Source organism: Cnephaeus nilssonii, assembly GCF_951640355.1.
Source record: "Cnephaeus nilssonii genome assembly, chromosome: X".
In the NCBI taxonomy this organism is placed as follows: domain Eukaryota; kingdom Metazoa; phylum Chordata; class Mammalia; order Chiroptera; family Vespertilionidae; genus Cnephaeus; species Cnephaeus nilssonii.
The window spans coordinates 69,804,587-69,815,944 of record NC_137071.1 but is presented as its reverse complement, the minus strand read 5'-3'; the positions used below and the strand labels follow the sequence as shown (position 1 = coordinate 69,815,944).

The 11,358-nt window shown below is 46.0% G+C and overlaps 2 protein-coding genes across 3 annotated transcripts; one reads left to right on the top strand and one right to left on the bottom strand.

Annotated features, from left to right (window-relative positions):
• Positions 1-1,002: 1,002 nt before the first annotated feature.
• LOC307096336 (uncharacterized protein) lies at positions 1,003-5,857 on the bottom strand. The gene is made up of 2 exons (XM_079765928.1): positions 5,424-5,857; positions 1,003-4,508 (listed from the first exon to the last, which is right to left on the bottom strand). Exon 2 carries the CDS (start codon positions 4,362-4,364, stop codon positions 3,366-3,368), a length of 999 nt encoding a protein of 332 aa, XP_079622054.1. The 5' UTR covers positions 4,365-4,508; positions 5,424-5,857; the 3' UTR covers positions 1,003-3,365.
• A 3,227-nt stretch (positions 5,858-9,084) lies between these two features.
• On the top strand, positions 9,085-11,049 carry TCEAL9 (transcription elongation factor A like 9). 2 transcript variants are annotated; one of them, XM_079765940.1, is made up of 3 exons: positions 9,085-9,212; positions 9,697-9,768; positions 10,176-11,049. In XM_079765940.1, exon 3 carries the CDS (start codon positions 10,251-10,253, stop codon positions 10,560-10,562), a length of 312 nt encoding a protein of 103 aa, XP_079622066.1. In that variant the 5' UTR covers positions 9,085-9,212; positions 9,697-9,768; positions 10,176-10,250; the 3' UTR covers positions 10,563-11,049. The 2 variants fall into 2 exon arrangements, with proteins under 2 accessions (XP_079622066.1, XP_079622065.1); XM_079765939.1 differs by having other exon boundaries at positions 10,173-11,049.
• The last annotated feature ends 309 nt before the right edge of the window (positions 11,050-11,358 follow it).

Here is an 11,358-nt window from a genome sequence, read left to right as displayed (position 1 = left end):
CCCAGTCCTTTACCCAAACCTGGTCTCCAGGTTTATAAGGATGTACTGCTGTTCCTAAAGAGATGGGTAGAAGGTCAATAACCCACCTGTGGACCTCAAAGACAGTTTTTCCAAGTCCTTGTAGTTGTTTCTGGATTTCTAAGTTCCCTATTTCCCCCAAATCTCCCTTTGGCCAAATTGAGGGAGGGGCGTCTACCATATAGAATTTCAAAGGGAGAGAACCCTACCCTGGCCCTTGGGGCACAGTGTACCTGCAAGAGTACAAGAGGCAAGATATCTGTCCAGGGTGAGGTTGTCTCTTGGCATAGCTTAGCCATAGTCTGCTTTAGAGTCCGGTTCATGCGTTCTACTTTCCCTGAACTCTGAGGCCTGTAGGCTGTATGTAGATTCCATTTAATTCCTAAAGCCTTGGCTACCTGTTGTACTATTTCTGCTACAAAGGCTGGGCCATTATTGGACCCTATGGTCAGAGGCATTCCATACCGTGGAATTATGTCCTTCAGCAATGTCTTAGTGACTTCTCTCGCCTTTTCAGTGTGAGTGGGATATGCCTCTACCCAACCTGAAAAGGTGCAAACAAAGATTAGCAGGTATTTATTCCCTCTGCTAGGCCCTATTTCTGTAAAATCTGCTTCTAAGTCCTCAAAAGGAGCTTGCCCACAGCGCTGAACTCCTATTGGTCCCACAGGACCCTGTTTGGCATTGTTCTGAGCACAGAGGAGACAACGCTGAGAGACTGAGGCACATAAGGAGGGAAGACAGGCAATTAGGTAGTACCTGCCTAACAAAGCTTCTAGGGCAGCCTTTCCTAAATGAGTGAGTTCATGCTGCTGGAGGACATGGGCTAACTGTTCTGGGACATAGACCCTATGATCTGGGAGTATCCACCAGCCTTCCTTCGTTCTCTTGCTCCCTTCTTGCTGGGCCCATTCCTCTTCCTGAGGAGTGTAGTTTGGAGGTTCAGGTAATTCGGGGCCAACATGATCCGTAACGGTGCCACTTGTTCTTTAGCAGCCAGATTGGCTGTGGCATCAACACATTGGTTTCCTTCTGATACTGAGTCTTTCCCTTTCTGGTGACCTTTGCAATGGATGACAGCTATTTCCTTAAGCTCCCAGACTGCTTCTAGTAACTTTAAAATCTCATTCTGATTTTTTGTTCCTTTTCCTCCTGCTGTCAAGAGCCCCCTTTCCTTATATATGGCCCCATGGATATGCAGGGTAGCAAAGGCATAGCGCGAGTCAGTGTAGATGTTGGCACGCTTATTCTTACTGAGTTCTAGGGCTCTTACTAGGGCCCAAAGTTCTGTCCTCTGTGCTGACCATCCTTCAGGCAGGGCCTGTGCCTCGATTGTCTCAAAGTTTGATACCACTGCATATCCGGCTCGTCTTTTTCCTTCATCTAAGAAGCTACTGCCATCTGTGAACAATACTAAGTCCAGGTTCTATAGGGGCTTGTCTGTTAGATCTGGCCGGCTGGAGTAAATCTCCTCTAGGACTTCCAGGCAATCATGCTCAGGGGCCCCCTCAGCAATGGGTAGAAAGGTGGCAGGATTAAGTGTTCTCACTGCTTCCAATGGTACCTGCCGATTCTCACATAACACCCATTGATACTGAGTCATATAAGCATGAGTCAGCCAGTGCTGCCCCCTTGCTTCCATCAGGGTGACCACAGCATGAGGTACTTTTACATTTAAGTTTTGTCCTAAAGTAAGCTTATCCGCTTCCTTGACTAATAATGCTGTGGCTGCAAGGGCCCTGAGGCACAGGGGCCACCCGGAGGCAACTGGGTCAATCCGCTTGGAGAGATAGGCTACTGGTCTTTGCCAGGGTCCACACTCCTGGGTTAGAACTCCTAGGGTTACCCTGCTGTTCTCGTGAACAAAAAGATTAAAGTCTCATGTCACATCTGGGAGCCCTAGTGCCGGGGCCTCAGTGAGTTTTGCCTTTATGGTGATGAAGGCTTTCTCCTGTTCGGGACCCCGTTCGATGGGTGCCTTCTCTTTTCCTCTTAAAGCTTCATAGAGAGGCCTGGCCATGTCTGAAAACCCTGGGATCCAAATTTGACAGAATCCTGCCTCTCCCAGGAATTCCTGAATCTGCTGCCGGGTGCTAGGGACTGGGATGGCACATACTGCCTGCTTCCTTGCAGTCTCTAGCCTTCATTTCCCGTGGGTGATCCTGAAGCCTTGATACTTCACTTCTTTCTGACAAATCTGTGCCTTTTTCTTAGACACCCGATAACCTGTTTCAGTTAACAGTCTCAGAAGGGCTCGTGTTCCCTCCCAGCACTGAGCTCGTGTGGAGCTGGCCAGTAGGAGGTCGTCTACATACTGGAGTAGAACACACCCCAAGTCCTGTCCTGGGAACTTAGATCAGATGCTAGTGCTCCACTAAAAAGAGTAGGGGAGTTCTTGAACCCTTGTGGCAGTCTGGTCCAGGTGAACTGCTCCTTGGCCCCTGTAGTTGGGTTTTCCCATTCAAAAGTGAAGAGAGGCTGACTGGAAGGCGCTAATCAAAGACACAAAAAGGCATCTTTCAGATCTAGGCATGTAAACCATTCCGCCTCTGATGGGATGAGTCCCAGAAGAGTATAGGGGTTCGGCAGTGTTGAATGCAGGCTTATAACAGCCTCATTAACAGCCCGTAGATCCTGCACCGGGCGGTAGTCATTAGTCCCAGGCTTTTTGACAGGCAAGAGAGGCGTGTTCCATGGAGACCTGCATCGTTTAACAAGTCCCCACTGAAGCAGCCGGTCTGAGTGGACCTGGATTCCTAGGCGTGCTTCCCTTGGAGTTGGATATTGGCGGATTTTAACAGGCTGTGCCCCAGGCTTTAACTTGATTATCACCAGGGTGTGGTCCTTGGCCAGGCCTGGAGGATTCCCTTCTGCCCAGACCAGCGGAATTCCTTCTCTATTTCAGGTTCTAATGGTGAGGCCTTTGTCTGGGGGATATAAAGTCTCCATTCTTCCTCCCTCGGCACTGCTAAGGACAGGATCATTGGGGAGGTCTCCTCACCTAGGTGAAGCTGTGCTGAGCCATCTGGAGCAAAAGTGATTTCTGCCACCATTTTGGATAAAAGGTCTCTACCCATTAGAGGCACTGGATAGTCTGGCAAGTACAAGAATTCATGAATTACTTGATGACCACCAAGTTGGCATCGGCGAGAGCAGCAGAATGGTCTATGGATCTGGTCCCCAGTAGCTCCAATAATGGTGACCTCCTTTCCTGAGAGAGGCGCTACTTTCTGAGTGACTACTGAGTGCTCAGCTCCGGTATCAACCATAAAGTCCACAGTCTGGCCCCCAATTTTCATTCTGACCATGGGCTCGTGGGGGCCTAGCTGAAGTGAGCCCGGTCTGTGCTAGTCAGAATCAGCCATTGCTAGCCCAATGAGATCTGCTTCAGGTGGCTCTGGCTGATAGCGACTGGGTGGAAAAGGGGGCCCAATCTTTTTACTTTGCCGTTTGGGACATTCATTCTTCCAGTGTCCTGTTTCCTTACAATAGGCACACTGGTCTCTTCTCAGGCTCGCTCTTCCTTTTCCCCCTGGTCTGTATCCTTGCTGATCTGTCTGGGAGCCTGAGCCTCTAAAAGCTGCTGCTATTATATTGGCCCTTCTTTGTATTCTCTTTTCTTCCTCCTTCCTTGCTGCACTGTCTTGATTGATGAAAACTTTGTTAGCTATCTCTAGCAGTTCAGTAGCATTCTTTCCTGCAAACCCTTCCAGTTTCTGTAAGTTTCTCCTGATGTCAGGCTGGGCTTGGCCTACAAAAAAGGCATTTACCATGGTTTGATTTTCTGGGGCCTCAGGTCTAAAGGGGGTGTAGATCCGGTATGCCTCACATAGTCTCTCATAGAAAGCTGCTGGACTTTCATCAGGCTTCTGGAAAACTTCAGAGATTTTAGCCATGTTGGTGGGCTTATTGGCTCTGGCCCTGACCCCCTGGAGGAAGGCCAGCCGATATCTTTCTAGTCCAGTCCTTCCATCTTCTGAGTTCGGGTTCCAATTGGATTCCTCATCTGGGAAGGCCTCCCTGGCCCATCTGTCTGTATCTAATATTCCTGCTGGGGCCTGTGTCTGGAGCCACTTCCGAGCCTCTGATACTACTCTCATGCGCTCCTCAGTGTTAAAGAACGTGAAAAGGAGCTGCTTGCAGTCCACGCAGGTGGGCTTCTGGGTCTGGAAGATCATTTCTAGATCTATCATGGCCTGAGGTTTTTCAGAATAAGCTGGGGTGTGATGTTTCCAATTCTGAATGTCACTGTTGGTAAAGGGCTGATAATAATAGACTGGCCCTCCGTCCTGCAAGGCCCCATCTTCGCCAACTACTTTGGCACCCCAAATCTCCCTTAGAGGCATCTGACTTGCTGGTTGTGGCCTGGGTCCTTGATCGGCTGAACGCAAGTGCCGCCCAACTGGCTCTGGAGAGCCTGGTTGAGGAGAAAGGGAAGGGGGCGGTGTTTCTGGACCTTTCAGACCAGCTGGGGAAGCACTTGGTGCTGCCTGTGGCACATATGGAGATGGTAAAACTAGCGGGACTTCCTCAGGGGATCCTGGCAGAACAAGGGGTTGGGTTCCCTTCTGAGAGACCTGTTTCTTTTCTCCTACTACTAAAACCTTACAGAACCGGACCCAAGGTGGCAAGGTTTGAGCAATTCCTAACCAACTGTCTATGTAAGGGAACTGATCTGGGTGTCCGGAGTCTGTCGTGACTACATTCCAGACTGCCCTGACCAGTCCTACATCTAAAGAGCCTTCTGGGTGCCAGCCGACCCCAAAGGCTGGCCATTCTAATTCACAGAATTTCCTCAGTGTTTTGGGGTTCATTTTAATACCATAGTCCTCAATAAAACCCTTTTCAAAGTTTTCCAACATGCAATTGAGAACAGTGGGTTTACTTTGTCCTGACCCCATGATGATTGGTGGTGAGAGACAGACAAGGGTGCAGGGAAATTTACTAAAAGCCTGGAGGGTTTCCTTAAAGAAAAGATCCTTAATCAGCACAGGCAGGGGCAGGGTGGGTAAAATCTCTCCACCCAGCAGTGCTTTGACCCCTCCCCTGAAAGTCCCAGCCAGCCAAAAGAGACAAGAAAAGCCGCAAATACCTTTAAATCTACCCCAGAATTCCAAAATTTCAACCTAACACAGCAAAAATCACAGAGCAAACCAAAGCCCCTAGTACACAAACATAGACAGAAATTTTTATCAACTATCCCTCGTGATAGAGAGCAAACGTCTCTGAGAAAACTAACTCATCAGCGCTGCTTGAGACTTTTGCAGACCATCACGGGTTCAGCCTTCAGTAAATCAAATGTTTTAACCAGATGAGCGAACAGAAAATCAAAGTAGCTTTCGCTTTCACACAGACCAGTTAATCAGCAGATAATTATGCCAAGACAGACAAACATCCATACTCACACTCTCTCAGTAGACTATCCCAGACTGGAGCTGAGCAGATAATGCCCAACTCCCCAGATGGGCTTGGGGGCACTCCCGGCACCCACGCCCCAGACCAGAATTCTCCACCGAAGTCTCGGTGAGAACCTACCAGAGGAGTTAAGGTTGTGTCCAGCCCCCTTTCTCGTTAGCAAATTGGCTAGTCCCACACACAAACAAACAGAAGAGTGAACCCATAATTCCTTAATCGAATCTGAATTCACTCACCCCCAGAGTTCTGATTCCTGATTTACCTGACGAAGTCCTATGACTTCTGGGGAGGTGATCAAGCTCCCCCTTCCACTCACTTGGAGTGGGCCTGACTGACTGGGGCCCCTACCTTACCGATTCTGTCGACAGGTCCAGAGGTGTCTGTCCACTTTCTCCAGATGCCGGCTGGGTCCTGGGCTGAGTCATCGTCGTCACCCCCCTCCCCCCCATTCAATTCTGCTAAAACCAGCAGCACTTGCCTTCCGGAGGCCTGTCCCACGCCCCCGGGCCCAAAACCCCGTCCACTCACTGGAGGCAAGAGCCAAACGCGGTTAGCTTTCTAGTTCAGGGAAGCAAATGTTGCAGAAGACCAAAGAAATACCAAGCACGCTTCCTAGAGAAAGGGAGGGACCCCGTTTATTAACACTAGTGGACTCTGAGAATAATTTCCAAGTCAGAGTGAAGAAACACGTAGAGGGCTTCACTTTTATAACCTTCTGGGGTCTTTGTCTTGCAGATATGGTTCAGCCCCTTTTTGTGGGCTTACAGGAAGGCCCCCAGGTGTTGGGGGTCCCCAGGCCATATCCGATGACCTGTCCTGGGGCCAGCGATAACGACCCTCCCCCCCTCAGGGCAGTGCATTGTTCACAGTTTTTATGGCCTGACACGCCTTGCAAGACCAGTTTCCTCCTCAGAAGAGGAAAAAGGTAAAGATAAAAACTATGAACAACAAATACATATCGATCAACAAGTGAATCTAAAAATCAAGTGATGAACAGAATAAACTGGTGACTATAATAGAATCAAAGGCATGGAAAGGGAGCGGACTGACAATTCTTGGGGAGGGGGGAGGGGGTGTGGGGGTGCGGGAAGAGATTGGACAAAAATCTTTTTTTAAAAAAATATATTTTATTGATTTTTTACAGAGAGGAAGGGAGAGAGATAGAAAGCTAGAAACATCGACCAGCTGCCTCCTGCACACCCCCTACCGTGGGGGATGTGCCCGCAACCAAGGTACATGCCCTTGACCGGAATCGAACCTGAGACCTTTCAGTCCGCAGTCCGACGCTCTATCCACTGAGCCAAACCGGTTTTGGCTGGACAAAAATCTTACACCTATGGATGAGGACAGTGGGGGGGGGGGGGTAAGGGCAGAGGGTGGGGTGGGAACCGGGTGGAGGGGAGCTATGGGGGGAAAAAGAAGAACAACTGTAATAAGCTGAACAATAAAGATTTATTTTTAAAAAAAGAAATAAAATGAGATATAGTGAGGTTGTGTTTTTCCCCCCCACATAATCCAGTGAGGTCTTTATTCTGCCTCACAAAGGGGCAGCAAAACTTACAAAAAACAATAATAATGTATATGTCTCCTTGTTATTTTTCAAATGTTACTTCTGAGAGCTATGCAATTTTTACTGGCAAATTTGTGACTTTTACCAAAGACTGAGTTGAGGTTGAAAGATAACCAATATCTGTTGAAGACTTTATATAAGTGAAGTGCTTCTCCCCAAATGTTATCATTTAGAATTCCCAATAGTCAATTATATGAGTGTATGTTGTTATTCCCTTCTTACAGATGAGGAAACAATTGATGATTCTGTAGGCAGCACAGCTTCTAGGCAAATACCACCACCAGGGCCCTGGAGTTAAAACATTACTTTTTTTTTTTTTCATTTTAAATCCTTTCCCCCAAATGAAATCCTAATATAGTTATAATAATAGCTTGTATTTTTTAAAGCAGTTACCATATGCCAGCACTATTCTCAGGACTGTATAGGCATTAACTCATTTTTTTTTAATGTTTGAATTTGTTCATTAGTTTCATTGATTTCTACCAATAAAAAAAAAATCCAATTTCCAAAGAGGCTAAATGATTTGGCTAGATGATACAGGAACATAAGTCTGCTGTCACTAATTCCATACTTCGAAAGTGTGACAAAAATACTGAATTCCAGAAGTTAGAGCCTAAGAAAATGTGTCTCTTAAGAAAGTTTACAAGTGTGAATTCTCTCCCTTGAATGTCATAGATTGATTTGTTCCTGAGTATGCTTAAGAGCTTTTCTCCAAGCCTCTTGATTCCTGCTAACACCAACACCAATACTCCAAGCCTCCACAATTTGTGACCCTTTCCAAATAAGTAGGAATATCCTTCTTTGTTGCTGTTGCTCTGGAGAAACTGATTCTGAAAATGTAGCCTGGGTGGCTTGAGGTTCTATTCTGAGATGACCTTAGCATCTTCTTTTTTTACATTTTTCATTTTTTAAATTACAGTTGTGATTCAATATTATATTAGTTTCAGGTGTACATCACAGTGGTTAGACATTTATATAACTTAAAAAGTGAGTCCCCCTGCCCACCTGCCTGGCTGGCATGGCTCAGTGGTTGAGCGTCTACCTTTGAACCAGGAGGTCATGGTTTCATGCCCAGTTAGGGCACATGCCTGGGTTGTGGGCTCGATCCCCAGTGTGGGGCGTGCAGGAGGCAGCTGATCAATGATTCTCTTTCATCACTGATGTTTCTATCACTCCCTCTGTCTCCCTTCTTCTCTGGAATCAATAAAAATATATTTTTTTAAAGTGAGCCCCCCCACCTTGCCGAAACCGGTTTGGCTCAGTGGATAGAGCATCGGTCTGCGGACTGAAGGGTCTCAGGTTTGATTCCGGTCAAGGGCATGTACCTTGGTTGCGGGCACATCCCCAGTAGGGGGTGTGCAGGAGGCAGCTGATCAATGTTTCTCTCTCATCGATGTTTCTGACACTCTATCCCTCTCCCTTCCTCTTTGTAAAAAACCAATAAAATATATTTAAAAAATAAAAATAAATAAAAGTGAGCCCCCCAATAAGTCTAATACCCACCTGGCACCATACATAGTTATTGCAATATTATTGACTATATTCCCTTTGCTGTACTTTACATCCCCTATTTTGTAGCTGCCAACTTGTGCACATTAACTCATTTAACTAAAGTAATTTTGTCTTTGTCTTTTCTGACTATAAAAGAGATTTTACTAAAAAAGAATATAAAAATATTAAGAATAAAGTAAAAACTACATTTAAAAATCGCATTCCCGTCCCAGACTCTTATTTTTTCAACCGGCTGGCAAACCAACCCAAAGACCAGGTTGCAGATGAAATGGAGGCTGCGGGAGGGGCAATGGCTGTAGGAGTTCTTAATATTGGGAGCAGAAGGCAGGAAGAGAATTCTGGAAAGAAGTAGAAAAGTTTAGTAGCTCCGGAAAAAGATGCAGCCCCTCCCTAGTAATCAGAGAAAGGCAAATACAAATTTTCCCCTGGGATTCTCAACAACAGAAAAGACTGACAGGGCCAAATGTATGAAGGGGGAGGGGGCAAAGGGAGGGCTTACTTATGCCGCGCTTTTGGTGGGAGTGGAAATTAGGGACTCGAGCTCACTGGTGACGTAGGTATCACGTGACCAGGAGTCGACGTGTGCAGAAGTCCTGCTAGTCTGGTCCTTGTTCCCGTCTGGGTACCAGCTTTCTTCTGCAGCGCGACAGCGGGTCCTGAGACCGGGGAAGGAGAGTAGTTGGCCGGAATTTTGCAGGTTGGTGTCAAAATAGATACTGCTTGGGGATTTCTAGGATGGGGTGGCCTAGGGCACAGACCTGATTAAAGTCCACCTCTTCACTCCCACCTCTGCGTCTGCAGGAAATTATAAACCTTGGGAAAGGGAGTGACTAAGGGTCTCGAGAGAAGGACAGGGAAACCTGTGATACTTTAAAAATAATAAACCTCTGCCATCTCAGAATACTTTCCCAACACCTACCCTTCCCCCAACCCCCACCTCAATCTTAAAGATATTCAGAAATAATCTCCCTGTCTGATGGGAAATTCGAGCTAACTTGCTTGTGAAGAAGCGGGTAACTGGGGGAAACAGAGGTGAGAAAGTTTCCATTACCGAGAACCTCAATGAGGGAAAAAAGTACGGGGAACTGGTCACCAAGCGCTCGCTCCACCTCCACTCCTCCACTCCCTCCTCCCTCCTCCCTCTCCCACCCCTCCCCCTCGCGTTTCCCGTTTGTCCGTAGATCTGCAAGTCTGTTGTTCAGTGCGCTACCCAACTAGAATATACTAAGAAGAAGCTGACCGAATCCGTACAGGTAGGTGAGGGGAGTATAAAGACGCCTGGGGTGGAGTTGGGCGAGGGCGGGACTGAGTTGTGGGCCCCGCTGTTCCTCACCCCCCCCCCCACCTCCCGCTTCTCTCAGCCTCCTCTGTTCTGGGAGTGTCTTGTGTTGTGCCTTGCGCGGGGAGCGGGTTGGGGGGAGGATGGTTGAGGAGGGCCTTGAAAATGGCTGGAAGGAGGAACAAGAGGGAGGAGAAGCAATGGAAAAAGGAGGTGAGAGGGGCCGTCTTAGGGAAGCCGTCATCGCTGAATGAGTCTCGGGTGGAAGATATTTGATGATGGCTCAGAAACAAACAGAAAGAAAATGCTGAGACCTTTGTCCAGAGCACGGGTCCAGTCACCAAGCCTTTGACTTACCATCTCCTTCTTGCTTCCTAGAAGTAATTATATTCAAAAAGGAACAAGCAGAAAAAAAACGAAGAGAAAAAGGAAAGGAAGGAAGAGGACAGACACAAGATGAAACCCTGTCAAAAAATGGAAGGGAAACCAGAAAATGAGAGTGAGCCAAATCTTGAGGAAGAGCCCAAGTCTGAGGAAAAGCCAGAGGAGGAGGAAGAGCCAGAGGAGACAAAAACAGAAGGAACTTTTAGAGAAAGGCTGATTCAGTCTCTCCAGGAATTTAAAGAAGACATACACAACAGGCATTTAAGCAAGGATGATATGTTTAGAGAAGTGAATGAATTAGATGAGATAAGGAGAGTAAGAAACAAACTTATAGTGATGCGTTGGAAGGTTAATCGAAACCATCCTTACCCTTATTTAATGTAGCTTACCTTGATTTTTATTTTTCTGATATTAACATTGCCATATAGCTTTCTTGTGATTTACATTTTCCTGATAAACCTTGTCAATTTTTCTACTTTTAATTTGTTGCTATTAGGTTTTAGATGAATCTCTTGTTTCTGCATCACATTGTTTATCATATTTTGAACCAATCTCCAAGTTTCTGCATTTTAATAGGAGAGAGAGCTTGACTCATTTATACAAAAGGGGGTTTCTGACAGGATACAAAATGAAAAAATGTTAGTAAGGAATATGTGAATATCATATTTTTAAAAGGGAAGAATACATTTGTATATACATGTGCACAGAAAAACATGTGAGGGATGAAAGACAAAAAAGATCACTAAGTGGTAGGATTATGAGTGATTTTTAAAATTCTGCTTACTTGTATTTTCCCTTATTCCTAGAATATACATGTATTGTTAAAATAATAAAAGTTAAAAAAAATAATAAAAGTTTTATAACAAAAAAAGAGGTAACCAACAGCACTTATCAGTTTATTTCTAAAGGCATTGGGACACTTGATATTTGTTGACAGAATTTTAGAAGCAAATGTGAACTCCAAATTACCACCAGTTTTATATCTTTTCTTATCTATAAAATAGAGATAATAATGATCTCTAAGGGATCTCGTGAAGACCAGATAAGGTAATGACTGTGAGATATATCTGATAATTATTTTTTTCCCCATCTGTCCATGCAGGATCCCAACTCCCAAGAGATTTTTTTTTAGCTATTTGGGAGGGTAGAGAAAGTTTTCACCTGTGCTTAAGAACAAATC